This window comes from Drosophila suzukii, chromosome 3 (assembly GCF_043229965.1).
Source record: "Drosophila suzukii chromosome 3, CBGP_Dsuzu_IsoJpt1.0, whole genome shotgun sequence".
Classification (NCBI taxonomy): Eukaryota; Metazoa; Arthropoda; class Insecta; order Diptera; family Drosophilidae; genus Drosophila; species Drosophila suzukii.
Window position 1 is genome coordinate 62,420,585 of NC_092082.1, and position 12,530 is coordinate 62,433,114.

The 12,530-nt window shown below is 41.7% G+C and overlaps 1 protein-coding gene across 2 annotated transcripts; it reads right to left on the bottom strand.

Annotated features, from left to right (window-relative positions):
- Nucleotides 1–826: 826 nt before the first annotated feature.
- On the bottom strand, nt 827–3,476 carry laf (labial associated factor). 2 transcript variants are annotated; one of them, XM_036819298.3, is made up of 3 exons: nt 3,344–3,476; nt 1,602–3,290; nt 827–1,549 (listed from the first exon to the last, which is right to left on the bottom strand). In XM_036819298.3, the coding sequence occupies exons 1-3, from the start codon at nt 3,344–3,346 to the stop codon at nt 908–910; spliced, it is 2,334 nt and encodes a 777-aa protein (XP_036675193.3). In that variant the 5' UTR covers nt 3,347–3,476; the 3' UTR covers nt 827–907. The 2 variants fall into 2 exon arrangements, with proteins under 2 accessions (XP_036675193.3, XP_065722610.2); XM_065866538.2 differs by having other exon boundaries at nt 1,602–3,275; nt 3,344–3,421.
- Between the last annotated feature and the right edge of the window lie 9,054 nt (nt 3,477–12,530).

Consider the following 12,530-nt stretch of genomic DNA (forward strand, 5'->3'; position numbering starts at 1 on the left):
TGAACCTCCTTGTATTTTCAACAAGTCAAGATGATTGAAATCACGTCATGCTCTCAACCCTACCTTCAGTCCCACAGCCACAAATAAGCACTGCACAGTATCGTAAATTATAAACATATCCAGACGCACTTCATTATAAGAAAAAGTAGGGAATGAACACAGAAACATCTCCCCAAAAATATACCCACTCAATCGATCCGATCCGATCCGTTTGGATCCACTGCTACGCGGATCAGGCATTAGGCAGGTGAAATACGTCGATGTGCCTTAAAACAATATTTGCGGGCCTGCAGTTGTGTTTGGTTAGCAATTAGGTGCATCCCGAGCATGCAGGCGAGCATAAGCCAGGGACCCGATCCCTGATAGATCATGTAAACAACTCCAGCATATTTAGTATGTGTCAGGAAAATGAATGGCCACCTCGAGGGGCGGAAAAGGGGCGTGGGGCGGCAAGTGCTCGACTAGACTAACAGTAGCCACGGGCTAATTATGCTCCGGAGAGGCGCAACTGCTCCGGTCCTAAATACCACTCGAGAGCTGCGCCCTTCAGCAAGACACTTGGCCAGCAGTAAACTTGATTTATGCACCTCGGCATAGGACCCATGGCACATCCGAAGAAAACTGAACCAGCAGACTGCCAGGCGGCCATGCCATCCCGCTGAAAGTTTCAAGTAGTTTCCACAACCGCAGCCAATCTCAGACTCGATTCTAAGCTACGCCACTTGGACAAAATTATGCACCAGAAGAATTATGCACTGAAAGCTAAGGGCAATAGTATGTATATTGTTTCACATATTATAACTAAAATAAGTAAACAAGTGTCGGCTGCTGTGAACAAACTTTGGGCTATATTCCATGCAACGTAATTCGTAATTGCAAATACAAAATATATATGCTCCCATAAAATTTATCGAAAATTTTCCCCAATTACTTTAAGTTGGCGCTGCACCTTTCTGTTGAACTCCTCTGACATCAACTGACGATCGGTGCAAAGTGGTATCTCGCACCTCTTTCTGGTATGCTCCCTTTCTTCCAAAGCTTTCGACTTGAAGTCAGCAGAAGACACCTCATCAGCCGGGGGCTGCCTACCCCTTTCCCCGGGGGAAGTTTCGCCCAAGCTGTTTAATAACTTCTCGGCCAAAAGCGCTATGCGATCGTTTTGCTTGGGAACATAATCGTCATTGAACGCCTCCGATCGGCGAGTGAAGATAACACTGGGCTTGTAGCTCAATACGCTAGGCTCAGTAGACCTACGGGACTTCAGACTGCTTTCGGCACTAAAGGAGGAGCTACTCTTCTTGGTAGTCAGCGCGGCTGCCATCAACTTAGCACGGATCTTCTCCTCATCGTCGGTCAACGTGATGTCCAAAAAGTCGGCATCATCATCTAGAAATATGGCAGGACCCTCAAAGTCCTTTGGAACCTCCAAAAGGGCCTCATCAGCATCGTATATCTTAAGACTAAGGAAGCTTTTCGACTTAGCTACTGTACTTGAAGGTGTATCTTCCCCAAATTCTTTGCTTAATTTTTGATCGGCTTTTATATAGCTCTTAAAGAGGAGATAAGTTTTAAGTGTTCTGATTCCTGTGAAAAATACTTACATCGTTCCCGGAATGATCATGTTGATTTCCATCTTCAGTGCTGACCTCATTCCTGGTTACCGTATCATCATAGTCATCGGAAAGAATCTCGATTTCATCATGGCTAGTTAGATCATCATATTCTTCGCCTTTGTTCGTCTCTTTGTCACCAACTGGATAACTAAGTTCATCATAGGACGTATATTCATTAATATCGTACGGAATTTGAACTGCCTCTTCTGTGGTAACACTACGATAATCATCGGTTCTGTCGATGCTCTGAACATTTGATTCCCCTTCCGTCAATATACTTTCATCACACCCACTTGGAGGTTTATTGAGGACTAATCCTTTCTCTTCGTTATAGCTCAACCAACTATCTTCTTGAATTTCCGACTCATTTGGGTCACCATCCTCCATATCCAAAAAACTACTAGGCCTTTCGTCATTCCAGTCCTCGGTCTCATCCTCACTGGGATATTGCACCCCGACAGAGGCACTTGATCTGCCAAGGAAGCCCTCCCTCACTTGCTTGGTGCCAATTTCGATGTCGTGCGTTTTTCGCCTCGTCTTGATATTAATGGGACTATTTCCACGATCTTGATACGTCTTGGGCACACTCCTCTGGCGACGATAATGATGATGATGACGATGGCGTGTGCTGCAGCCCGAAAGATAATCTCTTTGCGAGCGAGATTGTGATGTCGCAGTTGATGGAATTTCACTTCTGCGGTCTACGGGGTAATCGCGTCCATCAGTCAACTCCGCATTGTGGCCCTTATAACGATGTTTTCTTGATCTGGAATAACAAGAGCAAAGGCTACAAACCGATGACTCTTGTGCGCATACGCATGATCTCTGTCTATATGCCAAAGAATCTTCGGAACATTTATTTTCCGAACGATATAAATAGGAAGTCCTAGGCTCTTGACTTTCTTCAAAACTGTTTCTTCCTCTAAGTTCTATTTTATTTAAAGGTATTTGAGAACGTTTTAATCTAAGGTCTTTTGTTGTTTTTGCCCCTCGCATCAGTGGGTCCTCCAATTCTTTAAAAGAGCTCTTTTCCCTAGTTGAAGATTTGCCTGTAGATAGGTTGTCAAATTCAAAGGATCTCCGATCCAGGTTACTGGAATACTCCGATCCCAGACTGCTTTCACCATCATAGTTCCCACTTCCCGGTCCCCTCGACCCAGATACTTCAAGGGTTCTATGCAGCTTAGATTTCTTAATTTTGTAGGCCCGACAAGCCCGCTCTGCCTTTAGTTGTCGCTCTTTAGACTCCTCGAAGATTTCGCTATAGATCTGGCTAAAGCTCTTGGAGCGGTCAGTGGAGACTGCACTTGGCTCAGTCTGGGAGTGTATCTCGTCCTGATCACTTGAAATGTATTCTGTATCCTTGGGGATTTCTTCGAGCACTGCCCCTAAATAGCTTTCTTTTGAATGCTTACTATGTGTGTTGGTTCTGTGAGAGTAATTCCCATTTCCGTTCGTAGAGTATCTGTGGCCTGAAGAATCCTGACCCTCGATAAACTGTTCTTTGGATAAGTCAGAGCGACTGTAAGACTTCCTAGAGGAGTCCTCTTTAGAGGGGAAACGTCTCAATTTCCTGGGAGCTTTATTTCGGCAAATAATTCTATCACCTGAGTCAGCTTCATCCTGATCCTTCGCCGAGATGCTGCTAGAGCTCGGTTTGTGCTTAATATGATGGGACTTGTGTTGGGGTTAAAGATTAGGGGAGGGAGATATTTGGGCAGTCTACTTACCATTTCTAATCGAACCTCTTCTAAGGTGTAGCTTAATGGAGAATGGGGTGTCAAACTGACTCGCCTGACATCAATTGCTGGGCAACCTCGATTGTCTGGCAGCTTCCTGATTTCCCCACTGCAAAGACCTTGCTTTCAGCAGGTCCATCAATTACTGGGCCAACTCAACTTGGCAGCCACAAGGGAGCCAAGTGGCCATGTGGACCGCAGGCCCGAAAAACAAAACTCAATTAGCTAAACCAACGAAAACTCACTCACCATCTCGAGAACTTCACGTTGCCCACACACAACGACCCGCCGAAAAATGGAAAAAGTGCATCAAGTTTTGGAGGTGGCCATGAGATGGGCAGGGAATGGGGCGGATTTTTGGGGCAGTGCAACTGCGGCCCCATTAGTGTCACTTAGCAGCTAATTATGCTGCGCCTGGGAATTACTTTTTAATTTGTTGCAGCGCGCCCCGTACCAAAATAAATAAACGCGCGCGCCAAGAACCTCAAGTGGTTATCAGGCGGAGGAGCGAGGGGAGCCACCGAAACTCAAGTGGCGAATATTTCCACCGCAGTTTTGGCAGCCAGCCTGGCTGCTTAGGTTCCTGGTCCTCGGACCTCCGTTCTGGGACTTGGCTCCCTATCCCTACTTTTCTGCGGCGCGTGCTGTGGGCGTTCACCTTAATTTGTGCGCCGCCTAAGGGCTCGGGACCTCGGAACTTGGACGATGTGGAATTCTGGTGGCATAATGGGCGTGTGCGGACGGAGAAATTATGTTGTTGGCCCTGCGTCTACGGTCAAGGCTTTAACAGGGTATGCCAAAACGGATCTTGGTAAGAAAAGGGTTTTTTAGCAGTACAAAAAGTTGCACATTTTTACAAATATTGTTCAAGGTGCAACTTATATTTGTGGTTTCTGAATTGGAGCACCTTTGTAAAATGTTGTTAATCTTCATTAACGATCGAATTAGTCATTGATAACGCAAATCGGGCTAAACAACTAAAGATACTAACTAAAATATGCTCTAATACAGTCGCAAAAAAAGTATTGTATTACAGCCGAAAGTTAAACTTTCTGAAAACATAACTTTTATATTTGGAGAACATTTTCGATTTAATTTGTTAAGTTTATAGTTATGAGTTAAAAGATAGATATATTGTTCCAACCAAAAATAGCTTGTTATATATTTCATAGGGAACTTTCTTTCCTTCTTTCTTCCTTTCTACAGGTTTGACACCGCTTTCCCGCTTTAAGGCCAGTTAATCAAATGAGTCCAGTGAATTCTAGGTTCGGAAGCTCAATATCGTGCCCCGGAATAAACTTTCCCTTACGTGGTCCTACGATCGCCGGCGCTGGCTTACCTTTTGATCTTCACGCCTTTGGTGGCACACGACACCAGTCGCTTTCGCCATGTCCCAAGTGTTAATTAGACAAAAACTAATTAAGCATTTTGCGCACACACGCTCCAAATGAGGAGCAGGGAGTCTGGGACTGGACCGGGGAGCCGGCGACGGCGCCACATCGCCAGGGACGAAGTCGCCTCAATCAGCGAGGAAGGGAGCCGGGGCTGTAGGATCCCAAGATACTGGGGCCAAAAGCGGCAAAGACACATTTATTAAAGTCGCTCGGGGCATAAATCGTTGAGTGACATGCGACAAACGTCCGAGTTACATTCTGTGCGGTGCGATTGATACGACAATCGAGCGATCACCGGCCGATGGATGCCTCGGATGGATGATGATGATGATGGGTAATTAAAAATTGATCACGTTTAACAAACTGCTACCGAAACAATATATCACAAATGATCAGCGGCGGCAGGAGGAGGCTTGACAAAGTCACAAAACTTGAGCAGCTTCGATCGATTCGGCTGTATGGACATATCGATCTGGTTGAGCTGCCACATTAAGTCAAAGCTCTGGTTACATTTCATCTCTCGGCTGCAGATATGCGTTTTTGTGTGTGATTTTCCTACCCTTTCGACGGTCGGTCCATCAATAATTCATTACGCTTGAGTGATCTATTCAGCGGAGGAACCAATCCATCGATCGTTCGTTTGCTCGCTGGATCCTCGCATCGATCGCGAGAAAAAAGATATTCCGCTTGTCAGTCGGGCTCTGGGCACAAGTGCTCCTCTTTGTTCCCCTCCTTTTGAAAGCAAAATTGTGCCATAAATATAATGAATACATATTTGGGAGGGCTTGGAGAGGAGCCAGAACAATGGAACCGCTGAGGTTCCGCTCATTATTAGCCAAGAATTGAAGGACCCTTCAGCCGGAGTGTTGGTTTTTGTACAATCGCTGGCGACTTTTGATGGAACACCGCCGCAGACGGTTATTGATGAACGAGTGCTATGCGGTAGGGCAATGGATCATTGATCACCCCACCCACTTCCCCGATTCCCCGGGAAGCCTTCGAACTGTACGCAAACTTTAACCCTTGAGAGATTTGCGCCGAGGTGTTGGATAAAACATAAAGTTCGTGTGAATGCCGACACGTTGTGACAATTGTTTGACAACAACAGCCGCAGAACGAACAACAAAAGACATGGAGAACTATGAAAAGGTCGTCAGAGACTGGGCCGCATGACTCGCCCACACAATCATCGATAAAGTTTTTCGCCTCGTTTTTCCCCGCAGTTTTCTGTAAAACGTGCCACGAGTCGCCCGCGAACATTCAAAATATGCAAATGCCACAAGGGTAAACAAACAGCAAGAAACAGAAAAAGATACTGGCTGCAGCTCAAAACCGAACCGAACCAATCCAATCCTATCCTATCCCCTCATCTGGCGTCCGTCGCCGTTGGTTTTATTTCATGGCATAATTTCTTGTTTTTGTTTCGCGAAATCTCGCAGAAAATTTAATAATTTGAAATAATACCCGCCTAATGATCAGACAGATTTCGACAAATTTTCTTGATCCAGTTTTTCAGTTTGCTTACATTTTTCCTTTAATAGAATTTATTATTTAAAGCTAGACACAATACCTATACAAAAAACATGGAGTAATTTAAAAAAATGTTATAAATAAGGATTCGAATGTTTCTTTATTAACTTAATTTTTAGCGCTTTTATTATATTCTTGCACAATCGCTTAAAGTGCCTTGGACGAAGAACATTTTCATGCTTAAAATTTTCAGATTGTTTGTTCTTAATTTGAGCACAATTTGGATGAACTCTAACAATTTAAAAACTTTTAATTTTAAAATAGCCGACTTTACTCTGTAAATAGCCGTGACTGGCAAGTCGTAAGCCAACTTATTAGATTAATGTAGTTTATATTAATCTGGGTTATCCATTATTAGTTACCAATTCCTTATTCTCTTACTAGCACATAAGTAAAACCCAATTTAAAGGTACAATTTAACATATATTGATTTGAGAATTTTCGTTCTTTAATCATGCCTGCAACGTTCTTATTTTAATAATAAATCGTACTGGTTTTAAGTACAAATATCACAAGATTTAAGAACAATTAATACTTGATTGTAGATCGAAAGGTTCTAAAAACGTGCTGAAATCAAGAATTTTCTGTCTTGAAAATTCGTACTGGAAAGCTGTATTTTGTTTTCGAGAATGATTCAAGAACAAAATACTTGTTTTTTCTGAGTGTAGTGGTAGTAGTAAACTCACTTTTAGTTATTAGCTTATTGTAAGGAGTGTGGTCAATTTTGAACTGACAATTCCCTTCTTTTAAAAAATAAATTAAAATAATATACTCACTGCGTTACACCCCCCTTAAAATTTCCTTTCCTACGTAAGCCAACCTGCCCCGTGATCATCGGAGTCGATCTGCGCCAGTTGCTCGGCCTGCGTTGTTCTTGTTACTCGGCCTGGAACAACACCAGAGCTTATTGATATCGTGCTTATTGATCTTGTTTGGCGATAAGTCTGCGCTCAACTACTTATATATATAAATATTTTCATCGTCGAGCTTAAGCTCCCACTTCCATGGAAGTTGATCGCATAAAAGCGGAGAGGCCAGAAACAAAGACTCCAGCTTTGCATTGGCATTAGAGGCGATCTTCGGACTTGGCCAGTAGTGGGATTGGATTCTTTTAAATGTGTTTTTTGCAGTTGAACCCGGGGTTGAGCTGAGACCAGGACGAAGAAGAGGATGAGGTTGGGTACGAGGATGAGGATGAGGACTGGGGCACATGTGCCCCGAACATTCTCACACGACCAGCTGTGGAATGGCGAGGAGAACCTCGATCCCGACCTGAACTAAAACTGGGACTCAGTGATTGCGGTCTCTTCTCCTAGACCGCAACTATAAATTTCATAAACAGCTCTGCCTTTGGCTTTCGACCGCCTTTCGGCTGAAGGTCTTTGCAGTTCCGCGAATTAATATTCGTGTGATTTTTTATCGTTATTTGATTTCGACCAAATTTACTGGCCATGTGAGTCAAAGTTCCAGTCGAAATGGTTGCAATTGCAGGTGGGGAAAGCGTTCTATACCTTTTTATGGTCAACTGAGTAGGGTACTTTAAAAAATTTGAACTAATATAAGACGGAAAAATAAGTGGGAAGGAAAGGTAACAAATCATTTTTGGCTTTTAAGTATAAAGAAAATATGATTGTTTCTCTACGTTTGATTTGATATTTGAACATATTGAATTTAACAGAAAATGTTGAATACTTCAACAGTCAAAAGGTTATAAAACAGGGAAGAACACCATGGTCGAGTCCCTCGACTATCAGATACCCATTACCCAGCTTAAGGGTGCGCAAGGGAAATTGAGATATGCAAGCAGCAAAGCCTCATTTTTTTTAGATTGAGAGGTACCACCTAGCGGCGATTACAACATTTTGTCATGTGGATGTCAGACAGTTTTTAGCGTTATGGGCGTTAGAGAGGGCATGGAAAACTTTTTTTCGATAGGTATAGACGAAACCAATACATTTCGTGGGCGTGGCACTTTGCTGAAACAAACTTGCACTGCAAAGGACCTTAAGAATTTGATCCCAACTTTGTAGCTTTTATACTTTCCGAGATCTCAGCGTTCATACGGACGGACAGACAGACGGACATGGCTAGATTGACTCTTTTTAACTGTTAAGTATTTTTGACGAATTTAATATACCCTTTTACTCTACGTGTAACAAGTATATTTAGTGAAATTAAAAAATCTAGTAAAAAACACGAGTGCAATGCTGAAGAACAAAAGAATAAAATATAAAAACCCCGCAGTCGGTGAGTTGTAAGAAATATTTAGTTATACATGTGTATGTAACTCTATTCAATGGATTGACCTGTTACTGGTCTTCAACTAATAAAAGAACTGCAAGCGGGTATAATAAAACGAAGTGAAAAAGTAATGTTATTAAACACCATCGATTTAAAACAAGATAATTTCGTTTGAAATTTTATTAAATGCAAATGAAATATATTGAAAAAGTGTTTCTAAGCCAATAGCTAGAGATTACAATCAATATCCCAAAGAACGGTACATGTATACTTTGTATGGCAAATCGACAGAGAAACAACCTTGTTATGAGTCGTACTTATTTGATGTTTATTACAACACTAAGTCAGCGTATATAAGCGAATATATATATTTTATATATGAACAACTTGTTCTTGAGGCAGAAAACACCCCCGCTTAAAAGTAATTTGACTTCGATTTTGATTTTAAGCTTAATAACTTTAAGAATACACCTAATTCTCAACTTATATAACAAAATTAAAAACTAAGAAATATTTGTACATATTTATAAAGTTAATTCTTATTGCAAGCAAAAAGGAGCAATTTGAGCAGAATATATATTTTCCTAATTCTTCTCAAATTGCCCCTTTTTTGCCTGGCTAAGTCACTTTTATGGATCCCATATAATCCATCTAAGACTTCCTATAAACTCTTCACCCCATTAACCTTCATAAACATGTGTCAACTCATTGCCATAAATGTCCGAACAATTAACATGCGCCCCAAGTGGCACGGCCCCATATGCCCAAGTGGCCGCAGGATAGTCATTAAGCGACTGAGCCTCAACTTTAACCTTTTTAATGGCAGGCCGCATCATAAAAGCCCTCCACATCCCTCGCCGCCCCCTCGAATACCTGGCAAATTAGCCAAAGTCGTAAACGGCGGAAGAGCTGGCTGTAATTATGCAAAACATAGCCATATAGCCAAACGTGCAGATGGATTCGACATCAAGGGGCGTTTGCAGAAATTAACTTATTAATTCTGAAAGTTGGAATTTCAATTTTCCCGATCCGTGGATCGATTTCGCCTGCCCTTTTTTATGGGCTGCAACGTTTTAGTTATTAATTTCATTCGCAAACGAAGCCAAACACACACGGCGTATGCGGAATGTACCCGTGCCTAATGAGGAGAGGTGAGTGGGGTGTGGCGGGTAAGGGACGCGGGCGATCGCAAACAGCAGCTCGTAATTTAATATTTCATGGCGCCAGCAGCACTATAAAAAACGCAGCAGCCTGGAGTCCAGCTCCAAAATGAAATGACTTAAGCTGCACCATTCATTATGACAACACGACGGCCGAGGACCTGAAAAGCCGGAGCCCACACTGAAAAAAGTGTCTAAAATTACGAAGTATGTGTACAATAGTATTTTTAACACAAAAAAAAATCACTGAAATCTATTATATTATTTATTATATTTATGTCTCAATTCAAGGAACCACACTGGGTTTTTCATTAGAGCCCTAGAGCTACTTTAAAAGGCTCAATAGCACAGTCTCAGCTGATCTTTCGATCCTTAACCAAATTAAAAATTAAAGGCCTTTTATAATTAAATATATTGGCTTAAAAATCATAAAAAAGTTGCACAAATATTTATATTGACTACAGCAAACAGAATTCTGAGCTCATTCATTCTTCCGAATTTCGTCAATTATTACCTCGGATAATTCAGGTAATAACAACGGAAATGGTTATTTCTTTACGTGTGGCCAAGAACCTGGCGCAAAACCCTGCCAGACAGGCGCGGGCAGGGGGGTCACACATTCCCCAGGCATTTTGTAGATTTGCTGCTGCTTCATCTTCATCATCTTTTGGTTATCTTACGGGTCCCTCGGCACAGTAAAAAAATGTCTACGCCAAACACAAATTTTGTGTTGAGATTGCGATCATTTCGCTGATATGGCCCTCCCCCTGCGCCCAACTCCTGCACCTCCGCCCAAAAAGGTCCAGCATTTCGCATTCAGGCGTGTGCGCAGGCGCAATCCGCGAATCGATTCACCCCTACCTGCCCTCCACCCCTGCAGCGATCCCCCTCGCTTCCAACAAGCACCCTAACAACAAAAACAAAGGTGGAACAACGCGTGACGCAAAAATACCAAACACATAACATTTGACTGTTGCCTCTTGTTCTGGTTACCCTTTTATGCCACTCGAGTGCACTGAAAAAACACTATATCGACAGCTAGATTTTGAATTTATTTATTTCTTAATCGAAAAAATTAAAAACACTTTTCACTAACATAAAAGTTTCCGACTATGCTTAACAAAAGAGAGGCGATATGAGCATAATCTATGATGTATAATAACATCCGACAACAGACAATAATTTGAGATATTCGTTATAATACCAAATCCGCATCTTTTGAATTTCCAAGAAATGTTCGCCACTAATTTTCGGTTGTAAGAACAAGTATTTATACTAATAAATAATATACTAATAAATATTCAATAGACAATAATTTGAGATTTTCGTTATAATACCAAATCCGCATCTTTTGTATTTCCAAGAGATGTTCGCCACTTATTTTCGGTTGTAAAAATAAGTATTTATACTAATAAATATTATTTACACAATTTGTATAAATACACTTTAAATATGAAAATTATAAAATTATGTTTCAAGTTCGGTTTTTCCATACGTTTTCTAGGGTCTTATAGAGGTATTCCACAAACTCTAATTGGAATAAGGGGAACATTCCGTACCTCTTAACGAACAGACGATGAAATCGCATTATGTCGAATGCTGAATGAATGATATTTTATGCCTTAGTTGCAAATCTGTGGGTTCCTCGATGATTGTTTTTGTTTGTTGATTTCATTTATTTTTTAACTCCTTCGCCTCGGTTCGCCCAATGCCCATAAACGTAATGTGTACGAAATTGTGAACATGTGGGAACTTTTCGCGTTTCAGATTCGGTTTGGGTTTTGAGTTTGCTTTTATTTTGATTTTGTTTTATATGCTGGTTGGCTGGTTATTTGGCAGTTCGGTTGTTTGGTTGGCTGCATTGGACAACATCGATGACTGCGATTGCGTCTGCCACTCCAGTCCTCCCCAGACCCCGACCACGTCTCCAGCTCCATCTGGGTCTGGTCTCAGCTTTTTGGTGTTGTTATGTCGTACTCATTTCGCTTTTGATTTATGCAGCATACCCTTTCTAAATAATAAATAAAATATGAAATATGTCGTACTTCTCTCCGGGCTGTTCTCCCCGCGCAGCTCGAAGAAGAACAGATCTTCGGTTTCGCAACCCCACCTGAAAGGTTTCGAGACCCAGGCCAGGTCCAGGGCTGCAGTTGGTGTCGTTTTGTTAAGTGTCCATCAAAATCAGTTTTGTGTCTCCACAACGCCCAAAATGTATACATCAAATGTCCTGCTCTGCTTCTTTTTTCGGTTAGCTCATAAATTATATTTTTGCCAGTCCGGGCCCCTTTGTGGGATACTTTTTTGGGTGTGTGCTTGGTTTATGTTTGGCTGAAGAAATTGAAAGTTAGACTGCCCCGGAGACTGACAAGTGAGCTTGGGGTTATACGATCCCTTTTTGCATTGTACTGCTGTCCATCCTTGGACATGCACATGTAGAGGGTCCGGCGCTAGTTGGCTGTCAAATTAGTTCGGTTTCACGGTGACCGATCCGCTGGGTGAGTCAAGAAGCATGCGTGTGGGATATTCCCGACTGACGGAACAAAAGACGAGTTTCCAGAAAGTGATATCTCTTTGGAAGACGGTTTAGGTTATTTCCTTGCCTGTCAATTTTGATAATTAAACACTCCAGATTCCTAAGCAAATGTTTTGGTGGTTCATACTTCAAAAACTTGATCTTCTATCATACAGAACCTACAATACAGATCAAAAGCAGCAAAAATAAGGTAAGCAAAAAAAGTACAATTTTGCGGAGATTTTTTTTAATGCGTACACTTTTCTTATCGTTTAAAATTTTTTTTTTAAGTTAAAAAACTAAAGAGAAATCGTCATACGAGTATTTTAGAGTTTGGAACT